The following is a 13759-nucleotide window of genomic DNA, read 5'->3' as shown; positions in this document are numbered from 1 at the left end:
GCGCTCAGCAAACACGGTGGATGCGGATGAATTGGCAGTCACCTTTGTTTCCTATTTGCTCTGAGAACCGTCCTGCCTCCCAACAGCTAGAGCCTGAAGCTTGGCCAGCGCTGGACAGGGGCCAGCTCCCTGGCTTCTCATGATGACCCTGTGAAGCCCAAGCTCTTTTCACCCACAATTGTAGTTGAGAAAACTGAGGGAAGGGTTACGTGACTTGCCCAGGGTCACAGTTTGGAAATGATTGAAGCAGGATTCTGGGAGGTCTTTCTGACTGCTCCAAGTCCCGCCCTATCCCTGCACCACCTACTTTAATATCAAGGACCCTTTCATTCCTTTTGGATTCTAGATTACAGATTTAGAGTTCTGAGATCAATGGGTTCGATTTCCTTATTTTACAGATGGGAAAACTGAGGCTTACAGGAATTAAAAAAAAAAACAACAAAAAAACAATCAGGGTCATACAACTAGGAAGTATCTGAGGAGGGGAATTTTGCCCCAAGTTGCAGCTCTTTCCCCTCAACTTTGGTGTATGTGTTGTGTGTGTGTGTGTGTGTGTGTTTCTGGGCTACCACACATCGTTGTGCTGGAAGCAGAGTGGGGAACTTTATGAAGTCCCTGCTTCTTTACACCCCCAGCTCTGGGCTGGGGAAGGAGGCTCGTGGGTAACGGCTGAGAGAGAGCAGACCTGCCCTCAATCCATCCTGTCATAGGATAGGGAAGGAGGAGTGCTCCCCAATGGGGCGTTGGGAGTGCTCCCCTATGCATGTTGGCAAAGGAACGCACAGGGAGCTTGAGGGGGCACGGAATGCGGTGGCCGGGATCCCCACGGGAGCCTTGCTTTGGGTGCCCTTTGTTCCTAACGTTCTCCTCTTGGAGAAGGCGGCACCTTTCCTTCCACCATCCCGAGCAAGCTCTCCACACTGATGTGCTGCTTTTTAAGCGATTCTTCAGTTTTTTCCCCCTGTTGACTTCCCTTAATATCTTTGTCTCGTGCTGCATAAGTTTTACGTGTAATGGTTTGCGGGTTTTCTCCTACACTTGAATACCAGCTCCTTGAGGTCAGAGACTGGATTTTTGTCTCCCCTCCCCTGGGCTTAGGACAGTGACCTGGCCATTGTAAGCACCTCATGCTCTGTGATTGGCTGATCTTCCTTCCCAGTGGGGCTTGGTTGTTCTGCTCTGATTCAGTTTATCTTTGTATCTCCCATCATGTATATAGTGGGCTATCGAAGGAGAGCTGCTCTAGGGGTCTGGCTCCAATCCCTTTCAACAAGAGTCTCTTCCTTCATGGATCTCATCTCCTCACAAGTAAAATCAGGTGATTCGATGAGCTGATCTCTAAGATCCTTCCTACTCTAAGCCTACGATCCTGTCTCCCCAGAACTGATACCCCGTCCCTCTGCTCTTCCCTCTTGAATGCATCCCGTCTGTACTGCCCAGTGAAGCTCCTAAAAGGAGACCTGTGGTTGGGATGGAGCCATCTTCCCCTCCAAAGGGGGGATGGGTTTCATGGCATCACATGATCTAGAACCTGGAAGAGAAGGACCTTAAAAATCATTTCTTCCCCCTCCTCATTTTACAAATGAAGGGGCTTGCCCAGGATCCAAATGGTGTCATGGCTCAGAATTGGGATTTGGTCCCAGCTCCTCTCATCTCGGAGCCAGCCGTCCCTTCACTTCTTGCTGTGCCCTGGGACTCCTTTAGATATTAAAATGCTTCACATTTCCATGAGGCAGAAGCTTCTTTAGGGGAAAAAGGGCAGATTTCTCCTAAATAGTTCCACATATTCTGTGTGTGTGTGTGTGTGTGTGTGTGTGTGTGTGTGTGTGTGTGTGTGTGTGTGTGTGTGTATGGCACTCTCTCAGTCTCTCTCTTTCTCTGTATGTGTGTTTCTCTGCCTTTTTGTCTTTCTTTCTCTCCCCCATTCTCTTTGTCTCTCTCTATCTCTGTTTCTCTTTCTCTCTCCCCCCACTCTATTTCTGTGTGTGGGTTTCTTTGCCTCTTTATCTCTCTCTCTGTCTCTCTGGTCTCTGTCTTTCTGTCTGTCTCTTTCTCTATCTCTCTTGTCTCTCTGTCTCTGTCTTGTCTCTGTCTTTGTCTCTAAGTTTCTGTCTCTCTCTTGTCTCTGCCTCTGTCTCTGTCTTTCGGTCTCCTTGTGTCTCTATCTGTCTGTCTGTCTGTCTCTCTCTCTCACACACACACACGCACACACACACACACATTTTTCTTTCAAAATAAGACGGCACATAGGATAGCACTGAATGTTGGGCTTGCAGTCAAATTCCAGGTCATTGTCAATTCATTTAACTTGCTGGAGCCTCTAGCCATGAGGGGAGGGGGACAGATGAGCTCTGATCTCAAGGCTCCATTGCAGCCTGAATCTCTGGCCTTTGGGTTTCTATTTAGAAAGGGAGCCTGCCTTCAGGAGTGACCAGCCTTTCACCTCCATGCTAGATAACCACTGAACTACCCCATGAGGTCCTAAGCATTCCTTCCTCCTCCAGCCCTACCAGGGCTCTCATTTATTCTGATATCCTTCCAAAATAATGTTTCCTTGAACTAACTGCCTCCCATAACATTATTTCTCTTAATGCTATCCTTGTGTGGCAGGCAAGGATGTTTAACTAGAGCAGGGATTTTTAGCCTGGGCTATGGACTCTTTGGGCAGCTATGACTCTCTTCTCAAGATCGTGTTTTTCAGGATAGAAATTAAAATGTATAGGATTACAAAAGAAGCTATTCTCTCAGTCTCTTTTGTGAAAAGATTTTAAAATAATTAACCAATTATTAATTAGTATAATTTACAATAAAAAGAACATTATCAAAATATTAAAAAAATAAATTCATAAACCTCAATTTGAGAATCCTTGAATTATATTCAGAGATCCTGGATTAGACATAGAAAGGGCATTAGAGAAATGCCCCCTTTTCATCCACCCCCTCAGATGCCGGCCCACCAGACCATGCAAGGGCAGAAAATGGGAACAGTGCAGTGTGTTCAGCGCTTCCCAGCTGGCCAGCTCATCTGTTCACGGGAGTCTTTTTCTTTCTGTTGTGAGTTTTTTTTTTCCTCATTGGAAATGGTGGGGTGGATGGGTTCTGTGTGGAGGAGGAGATGAGAAGATCAACTTTGTAGAATTCCTTATCCCACAGATAAAAACTTGCTTTTTTTTTTTTTTTTTTTTTTCTGGCTTAAGGATGCTCCCAGAATACCCCTCTATGATGGGGGGAAATTGTGCTCAATATATAAAATCTGCATCAGTGAGTTCCAGAGGCAGGAGAATGAGTGTTCTTTTGAGTTAGGTTATACTTTTAGGTTTTGAATGATCAGTGTTGCTTGTTGATATTATTGTCCAGGATGGGAAAAAGAAAAGATTTAGAGGGGAAAAATCCATTTTCAGAATTGAGATTTGTAACTTTTTGTCCCAAAAAAGGTGTATTAAAAGGCTTAACTATAGACAGGTTTTGTGTTTGTCCAGCACCTCTCATCAACAAGATAACTATTGAGATAACTCACCAATTATCCGGCTTTCTACAGTACTCAGATCAAATGTCACCTTCTTCCCAAAGCTTTCTGGGATCTTCCCAGCCAATCGTGTCTCCCCATTGCCCTACCCTGTTTGTAGGGATTGTACTTATTTGTTTTGTTTCCTCTCTGAGCTCTTATATGGAAGGAAGGATTCAAGCCTGCCTTTCTCTCCCATAGTACCTGGTTAATTGGCTGTCGAAGAGCCAGAGTAAATATTTGTCCATTGATGGCTGTATGGGAAAAGCACTAGAACTGGGATCAGAAAGAATTGAGTTTATGCCCTAATTCTGCTGTTTTATTCTGCGAACTTGGGCAATTTTTAAATTGGATTAAGTGCCCTGATGATAAGCAGAGTTTACCGTTCTCTCCAAGGTATCCCACCTTGGCCAAATGATTGTTTATGGTCTTTGTATGTTTGCCAGTGGATGCTCTGATCCAAGTACTTAATGAGTATCAATACACAGAGAAGACTTAGAATTTCCTAATTTAACCAATACCAAATAAGACGACTGTTTCCATATACCTGGAACGACAAGAGACGAGAATCTAAGGTTCCATCCTACACCTAAAGACAAATGATAGCTGTTGGAGGGATTCGGGAAAACAGACACCCTGGTGTGCCATGGGGGGAGCCCCTCTTCACGGCTGATCCAACAGGGCCACTTGGGCCAGTGTCCCTTTCCCAGTTCTTCCAAAATAGTTCTTTTCATTCATTATTTTCAATGTTAGTTTACCCCATAGCACAGGCCACTGGGTAATGGGGGGAGGGGGTGCAACATGTAGGTAAGTGAGGGCCTTTGCCCTCGAGATTATAGGAGCTCTAATAAATCATATATGGATATCCAGATAAACATGGCTTGGGAGGAACTATCAAGGAGCCACAAAGTAGCTTATGCAAAGAGCCCTGGGAGACACTGTAGCTACAAAGACAAAACAATGTAGCCCTCACTTCCTGCCTTAAGTTTTCCAGTCTATCAGAAAAGACACTGACTTTTCATTGACTATCAAACATTTATTAAGTGCCTGCTGTATAGATGCCGGGTATTATTCCATACACTAGAGATAACAAAGGCTAAAAAAGAAAGAGCTCTTGCCCTCATGGAGCTTCCATTCTATCAGGAGAAACACAGCATGTGCCTTTCTCCGTTCCTGTGGAGTGTGAAGCTCACAAGCCCCAGATCACATCCTTTCCCCCGCCCTTCTCCCTCAATTTGGGCCCAATCCAGACCCTTTAGTGGCCCGGCCTCCCATTTTCTTGGTTTATCCAGTGAGTATCCTGGACTTGCTGTTCCTTTCTGCACAGCAGGGGTGGCTTCCCGAGTTCCCAGCCTGCTCTCAAGGAAGGGACTCCACACACCCTTCACCCCATTGGCTTGTCTCCCCAAGGGAAATCAGGTGAAGCAGATTGGGGCCTGCTCTTGTTCCTTTGTTATGCTCTCGTTGTCAGGGTCACAGGAATAAACAGAGGGGTCAGAGAAGTCCTCAACAGACTCCAGCTGTGAGTGCTCCACTTAAGGAAGAGGGAGCCCAAACACTAACACTTCTTCTTTAACCAATACTGCTTGTGTGATCTGACCGCCTTGACTCAGTTTCCTCATCTGTAAAAGGAGACAGTTGGCTCAGTTCTACTCTGAGGTCTCTCCCATCTTTAGGGTGATATTTCTGTCACCCAGAAAAAGTTGTGCTTCTGCCCTAAGACACAAGATATTCTTTCGTGCAAACATGTCGGAGCAAAAAAGGGAGGTCCTCTGGGCCCAGCCCTTGACCCCCCCTCCGCCTCTCCGACTTGTTGGTGCTTGCCTTCTGGCTTTTCCATCTTGCTCCTCCCCTGGAATTGCTGCAGCTCTCCTTGCATTCATGTGGAACAAGTGGAAGCTGTGGAGGGAGAATCCGCTCCCGTCCCAAACTGCCTCCCACCATAAATCACGCCTGTCCACCTGCAGCCTGCCTGTCATCCCCAGGCTGCAGCCTGGTCTCGCTCGCGCTAGGCCAGGACTTAGCCACACAGAGACCGCTGGCTTCCCCCGGTGATGGCGGATCCCGGGAGGCCGGCGCTGTCCCAGAAAAGTGGGCAAGGACTCAGGAGTGGGGAATCTCCTTTCATCCCTGATGAGGACCAGCCATTGACCCATAGACAAGCAGTGTTGGGGATGAGGGGGGGGGGAGATTTTCATCAGAACACTGGGACTCATGTCCCTGCTCTCCTCTTTTCCCTTTGCCTTTGGCTAAGGCACTTTTAGATCTTTGGCCCTCACCAGATGTGTGACCCTGGACATGTTGCTTCCCTGGGAGGTGAGGGGGCTGGATCAGATGACCTCAAAGGTTCCATCTATCTATGATCGTAATTAATGATCTTAAAGAGGAGGGATGATAGGACCCGTACTCCAAACTTCCTCTGCCCTCAGTCCTCACCTTCTCTCCACCAGTTTTAGGAATTGCTAAGCAGCTCGTCCAGGTCCCAGAGCCAGAAATCGAAACCCTGGCTCCAAGGCCAGATCTTCGTCCTCATGCCGTCTCCACAAGCTTAAGTAATTTAATAAGAGCCTCCATCTCCCAGGGGCCTTCTTGGGGCTGTCCCATAAATCTTAGTGCAGGGTAAGCTGAAAGCTTAAACAAGAGACAGACTGCAGCCGTCACCATCCCAGCTCTCCAGCTTTCTGGGCAGCTCTGCTCCAAGGCCTCTTCTGAAGTCCTCTCTGCTTCCTGAGGTGGCTCTTGATGTCTTTTTTTAAAGAAGTTTTTTTTTTCCTTTCAATCACGTCTGTTTCTGTCTTTCTATCTGTGCTTCTCATTCTTTCTGTCCTCAAAGACCAAGCAGAACAAAACTGATCCTTGTTCCTTACGATAACCCTTGAAGACAGCAGTCTCTTCCCTCCATCTTCACTGGAACCCGAGCCACTGTACTAAGGGTTGAGCATGCACATTGAAAAGTGCAGACGGTTTCTGTTCTCCAGGAGCTCACTGGTAATGCACTTTCCTTGGGATTCGATTTGCTCATTTGAAAAATGAGATGTTTGTACTAAATGGTCCCCGAGTAACTCTGAATTTATGATCTTGTGCTTTTATTGTTATGGGGGGAACTCTCGGAAAGGATCATCCCTCCACCTATACAGGTCGGCAGCTCGACCTATAAATTATGTTCTAGAGGGTAGCCGGGGGCTGTGAGAGGGTCAGAGGTCGCCCAGGCTCTGCCAGCGTGTGGCAAGATTGGACTCCAGTTCTTTTGACCACAAGGCTACCGCTCCCTCTCTGCTGGGCCAAGCTGCCATGATGGAGTCAATCCAGAAAACATGCTAAGACCCTCACCCTGGGGATCTGATTGTTTTTTGTTCTTGTTGCTATTTGTTCTTGACGTGTTGCCATGACATATAAGGGAATTGGATTGGGTGAGGGAGGGCTGTGCAAAGTCACCTGCCTCACTTTCCCCTCCAGAGCCATCTGGGTCCATGGTCAGATCTAGGTCAGGATAACTGGAGATGGCCCTGGATGCCCGAGGCATGTCTTAGCCTTTCTAAGCCGAGGTCTTTAACACATCTTACTTTGACAGAGGCAACGCCCAATCAGAGTATGTGATGGGTGAAGGAAGAAGCCCAAAATAGATTTTAGGAGGAGAGAAGACACTTAAGTGACTCCAATAGCTAGTAAACTATGAGTAGGCAGTGTGTGTGTGTGTGTGTGTGTGTGTGTGTGTGTGTGTGTGTGTGTGTGTGAGAGAGAGAGAGAGAGAGACAGAGAGACAGAGAGACAGAGAGAGACAGACACAGAGACACAGAGACAGAGAGACAGAGAGAGGAGAGAGAAACATAGAGAGACAGAGAGATAGAGACAGAGACACAGAGACAGACAGAGAGAGAGAGAGAGAGAGAGAGAGAGAGAGAGAGACAGACAGACAGACAGACAGACAGACAGAGACAAAGAGAGAGACAGAGAGACAGAGAGAGAGACAGAGACAGAGACAAAGAGAGAGAGAGACAGAGACAGAGACAGAGACAGAGGAGAGAGAGAAACAGAGAGAGATAGAGAGACAGAGACACAGAGAGAGTCACACAGAGAAAAGAGAGACAGAAACAGAAAGAGTCATACAGAGAGAGAGAGACCAGAGAGAGACAAGAGACAAACACATATACACAGAGAGAAAGAGAGAGAGACACACACAGAGAGAGAAAGAGACATACAGAGAGACAGACAGACAGACAGACGGAGTGGGAGAAGGAGGAGGAGGAAAAAGGCAAAGGCAGAGACAGCTTTATTGATTCAGAGGAGGGAGAAGTTATGATTAAAATTACAAGGCTAATGTCATCCCCTTTTATATAAAATATCCTGAAAAATATCAACCAGCAGAAAGACCTGCTCTCGAATGAGAAGTCAGCAAGGGGAACTGAGAGGGAGAGGGCTTGTCTGTTAAATTCTGTGCACGCTCTGAAGGTTGGCCATATTAAATGCTCACTCCTTTGCATTCAAACAGGCTTTTTCCTCTGAATCTCAGGCCCCTGGGGTAAAGGGGCCGCGTTGCCCAGGCCTGTCAGTTGCATTGTGACATATTTTAAATACAGATTTTCATAGCATTGAAGGCTCCTTCTAGCTCTTGGGCTTAGAAAACGGCTGTAAATAAAGTGTGTACAATAAAGTGTGTACTTGAGGTTTTCTGTTTGTACCTTCTGGAGACCCCATCCTCCCTCGGCTCCCCCCTCCGGGCTCCCACCAGTCCTCTGAAATGGAAAGCTGAGGAGGAAATAAAAAAAGGCTTTGGAAAATAAAGGCTTCTGGGAAGTATGCAAATGGGGAAAAATGTCTATGGGAAAATTAAGGAAGACAAAATTCACCGAGGGAGAAGGCCACTGATGTTCGGATGAAACGTTGTCATTGGAGATGACGGCCGACTGGAATGGGCTCCCGGGGGATGGAGGCCTGTTTGCTCCCTACCTGCCTGTGTCTGACCTCTGACCCGAGGCTGTGGCCAGCCCTTGAACAGCCCCACAGATGACAACCCCGTTTGAATCCTCGTCTCATCAGCATTCAGACACACCTCAGGGGCAGAAGGGAGAAGGATAAAAGGACAGCAACGGATGAAAAGTTGAGCCCGGCAAGAAAAATATTGTTAATTGTGCTGGGGAGGGCCGGGGGGCCGGCTCCCCTGGTCGCTTTGTCTCCAGAACTCCCTTTGTTATCTCTCTGTTATGTGGACTGAGGTGAAATCCACTTCTCCTGCTCATCCAGGATCAGCTTGGTGGAACTCTGCCCCGGAAGTCCCTTATTTGTGTTTTATTTGTCTGAGATCTTTTTCTTATTCCCCCTTTCAACAATTTCCATGATGCACTTTGTAAATTTTATATGACCGTATGTGTGTGTGCATGTACATGAGTGTGTTTATCACACATGTGTAAAAGAGTGTATACGTGTGCACACATGTCTGCAAGCGTGCAATACACATATGCTCCAGACCTGGGCAGACAATAATGAATGCTACCGTCTGGAAAGTTTTCACCCGTGTCCTTTGATCAATTCTGTGTACTTTATAGCCCTCGAGAGTGACCCAGGCCTCTGAGGGATGGCCAGGCTTGCCCACATCCCGTAGCCAGGTTTGTCAGATGTAGCTCTTGGCCCCAGGCTTGGGTAGCCTTCAGCCTGACCCTCAGCCCAGTACTCATCATTATTTTAGAAGGTCGGTGGCTATGGGAACATGCTACTTCTGGAACAGTAAGTTGCTGCAATGGTCCAGCCATTTAAAAAGTGACTTTGCTAGAAAAGTCACCAAATTTTTAATATCCTTTGACCTATTGGTTCCATTCTGGGGTTTTTACCCCAAGGATGACAAAGAAAGAAAGTTCATAAGACACAGAGAAAGATACTATCAATATATAGGGATAAAAACCGAGCCTAAGAATTCATTCATTTAGGGCATTGGGAAATTCTTTCTTTGACAGTAGGATTTTGTAGCACAGAGAGATTAAGTAATTTGGCCAGCGTCACACAGCCAGGGCATGTCAGAAGCAGAATTTATGCTAAAGGCTTTGTGGCTTAGATCCAAATGTGATTATGTATGTGTGTGCTTATGTGTGTGTGTTTTTGTGGATCTCTGTGCTATGAATTTTGTATATTTGTGTGTATTAGTATATGTGTGTATTTGTATGTGTGTCTATACATTTTTGATGTGTATGTACATGTATTTGTATGTGTGATTTTTGTATATGTGTATATTTGTGTATATGTATATAGGTTTTTGGTATGTATACATATATTTATATTTGTATATATTTATATAAGGTATATTTATGTGTGTATGTATTTGTGTATGTGTATTTTTGGTGTGTGCCTATGTGTATATGTGTATAGGCTTTTGGTGTCTGTACATGCATTTGTGTGTGTATTTGTATATGTGTTTATGTGTTTTTGGTATATGTGTGATTTGTGTATATGTGTCTAGGTTTTTGGTGTGTCTGTGTGGCTTGGGATATGTATGTACATGTATTTGGGTGTGTGGGTATATTTGTATATTGTGCGGTTTGTGCATGTATGTGCATGCATTTGTGTATATACATATAGTATGTGTATTGTTTATTTTTGTGTGTATTTATGTGTATGTATGTATGAATGCTGTTGTGCATATATTCACACTTACAACCCCTAAGACCCGGGTGATGGCTGTAATTTCCTCAAAAGAAAAGGTAAAGGAGGATCATTTAAGACTTGAAATGCCTCTGACTTTTCTATCTGGCCACACGTATACATCTGGGGAGCTGCAGCAATCTTAGTATCATTTTAAGCTTAAGTAATTTTAAGACATCTTCTTGAGTTGCAATCTGGCCTTTAGACGCTTAGTAGCTGTGTGACCCTGGGCTAGTCATGTAACCCTGTTTGCCTCAGTTTCCTCATCTGTAAAATGAGCCAGACCAGTCCAGTATTATAGTGAGTGGATTCGGGGCTGGTCTTAGAGTGAGGAAGACCCGAATTAAAATCTTACCCCAGGTACTTTATAACTGGTCACATAACTTCCTGTTCCTCAGTTTCCCCCCCTGTAAAGGAAGGCAGTCTGACTCCGCAAAGCTGCCTTTCAGTTCACAAATCTGTGATTCTGAGGAGACTTAGAAATCTGAAGAAAACAAGTGGAACAAAATCACACCCGAACACCGTCTCACCCACGGATACAGAAGCTCCTCAGAAGGGCCCTCTTGTTCTCTGCCTTCCCGCTGCTGGGTCGATGGGCATCCTGATGGAAATGATTAGCGATCCTCTGGTGTGCTGATAATAAATCATTCTCCACAACCAATTAGCTATAATTCTATAAGTCATTTCATTGGCACAACATCCCATTAACAAGCAGAACCCTTGGAGACCTGGAAGTGAGCTGTCGTGTTTGACGGAACAATGGGAGCAAGCCCGGGGCCCGCTCACGCCAATTGGGCCTCATTATTCCTGGTCACAAGTAAATCATGATGAAGTGAGCTGCTCTTAATACTTAGCAAAGACATTTATTTGTGGGCCCAACAGCCTCGCAGGTGAATGGGCCCTTCTCACTGTACACATTTGCTTCCAGTTTACTTGTTTTTTTTTCCTTATTTATTCATTTGCAAGGAAGAAGGGAAAGTATTTTTCCCCTAAAGAGGCCACAAAACAAAACAAAACCCCAAACTTTAATCAGAAGCCAGAAAAGGGACTTGCCTCATTACGCTGGGTAGTCAAGTAAAACATTTCAACATTCATTCTGAGCAGTAAAATGGGAAAAGAGAAAATGGAAAATAGGTTTGTGAGTTCTGGAGCCCTCCAGCCGCAGGCCACTGAAGTCCATGGCCCCTGCAAAGAATCCAAATGTAGGAAATAGGTTAGATCGAAGAGGAAGCTGAGAAAGACGGAAGTTTCTCTCCAATCAAGTTCATGGATGCCCTTGAATCTGTCCACAGTCTTGGGGTGGGCTTTGGGCTAAGAACTCCTGTTCTAGAGCAAAAAGCAAGAAACTGTCTGGTAATGGTGGGTAATGACTCTTCTAAACGGCTCATATTTGGAGGACTTTACTTCCAACAGTGACAGGAAGTGTGTTAGGGTTTGGAGGAACTGGGATAAAACCTTTTACATATTCAGTTGATTTAACTACACAATGTATTACATATAAATTATATATTATGTATAATTTATTACATATAATTTTAACATAAGAATTACATAATAATTATAAATTTATTGTATAATATATGTCTCGTGAACACACTTATACATGTGGGATATAAAGATACATTCTATTAGGGGCCCATCCCACCATCACTTCCTAGGTCTCTATCCTGCTTCTAGGAGATGGATTGCATTGAAAAAATAAATGACCCCTGCTCCGCTTTCCCACTTTCACAGAATCATAGATATAATAATAATAGCCGTTCTTGTTGTGGTTGTTCAGTCATTTGAATCATGTCTTATGACTCCATTTAAGTTTTTCTTGGCAAGGAAACAGGAGTGATTTGCCATTTCCTTTTCCAGTTTTTTTGACAGATGAGGAAACTGAGGCAAATAGTGGGAAGCCCCTAGAGGGTTTTTGTAGAGAGTCACAGGCAGTGAGGGAACTCTGGGTGAGGTATAAGACACTTCAGCCCAGAGGGAACCTGCTGACAATGTCTGGTTCAGCTCCCTGTCTCCCCTTAGGGCTCTTGGCCTTCCTGAGAAGTCAGGGGGCAATGAAAACCTGTATTGTGATTGAAGCAGAGGGATAGCAGGTGGCAAAGAGACATCTACACACAATAGCAAGTTGTTTATGTGGTCCCACGTGCAGGGTATATACTTAGCCCATGCAGAGTTGTTTTGGTTACATAAGGATATGAGCCTATAAAAGGGGGAAAGAACTGGGAATAAATGGACTCCATATTTCAACCATCCTCGGGAGTCTCACCTTATCACTCCTCTACTAAGACAGTATGGGGCTCCAGCACAGGGGCTCTAGAAAGCATGGTACATTTTGTCATTCCCACTTGGGGGCTCTAGAAAGCAGGACATAACAGGTTTTGGCCTTTTTATTGTTAATTCTAGCATTTTGCCTAATGTCTGGAACACAGCAAATGCTAACTATCTACATTATCTGTCTATGGCAGTCACAGCTATACGTTTTCCCCATCTTCCTACTTTAAGGTCAGGGAGTATCCCTTCTGTATTTGTATTCACAGTTCTTAGCCTTGCACCTGGCACATAGTAGCATTTTATAAAATGCTTCCATTTATTCATTGTCAGTTAGGAATTTGTGGATGGCTCTTTATCATCTCCTGGTTAGGCTGTGTCTAACACTTGAGCACCCCAAAGAGAGCTCTCCATGTCCTTCTATTTGAGACCAGCTTGTGATGGACACAGAGCTGGACCTTCAGGGAGGAAGAGCTGGTTCAGATCCCACCTCAAACCTTTACTAGCTTTGTGAATCTGGACAGGTTACTTAACTCAGTCTCAGTTTCCTTCTCTGTAATAATGAAATAGAGATAGAGAGTGGGCTGTGATTTCAGTGAAACAGAAAACACCTTGATAAGGCATCTCCCCTCCCCAATGGAGTCAACACCTCTCTACAAAAAAAAAATAAAAAAATAAAAACCACCAACAACAAAAAACAAAAACAAAACAAAATTACTCAGTGCTCTAGAGATCTGAATGGTTTGCCTGTGTCAGAAGTGGATCTCATCTGTGAAATGGGCATAATTTCACCTTCCTCATAGGGCTGTTGTGAGGATCAGATGAAGTAATATTTGTAAGTTGCTAGATTAATGTCAATTATTATCATCATCATCTGGATTGCCTTCTGTGACTTGGGACATCTCGGCTGTTTTCCCTGAGTGACTGTTTCACCACACATCAGGGAAGAGGGAAATAGTGGCCAGGTGGACCTGGGTGTGTCTTGTTTGTTCAAGTGAAAGTTTATTATAAGGCCAGATGGTTCACAGATTGATTACTTGTTAGAAGAATGGAGACGTATGGACTGATTATTTTCATTTCCCCACGTTTCTTTCACACAGCTAGCCAAAAAAATACGAGAGAAGTTCAACCGTTACTTGGATGTGGTAAACCGGAACAAACAGGTCGTTGAAGCCTCCTACACAGCCCATTTGACATCTCCATTGACTGCCATCCAGGACTGCTGCACCATCCCACCGTCCATGATGGAGTGAGTATCCATGGTGTGGGGGGCAGGGAGGGTCAGTTAACCTCAAGGGCACAGTGGGATGTTGGTATAACCTGCCCATTTGTTTATTTTTAATACACTTTATTTTT

General features: G+C 45.0%; 1 protein-coding gene across 1 annotated transcript in view; it reads left to right on the top strand.

Annotated features, from left to right (window-relative positions):
* Positions 1-13759, top strand: part of CACHD1 (cache domain containing 1) — a 210835-nt gene that overhangs the window by 104393 nt on the left and 92683 nt on the right. The window contains exon 3 of the mRNA XM_074265744.1: positions 13504-13652. Within this exon, the coding sequence (XP_074121845.1) occupies positions 13504-13652 (149 nt within the window). The remainder of the gene's footprint in view (positions 1-13503; positions 13653-13759) is intronic.

The sequence above is a fragment of the Sminthopsis crassicaudata genome, chromosome 4, assembly GCF_048593235.1.
Source record: "Sminthopsis crassicaudata isolate SCR6 chromosome 4, ASM4859323v1, whole genome shotgun sequence".
Lineage (NCBI taxonomy): Eukaryota > Metazoa > Chordata > Mammalia > Dasyuromorphia > Dasyuridae > Sminthopsis > Sminthopsis crassicaudata.
The sequence above is the reverse complement of the archived record's forward strand: the minus strand, read 5'-3'. Positions and strand labels throughout refer to the sequence as shown.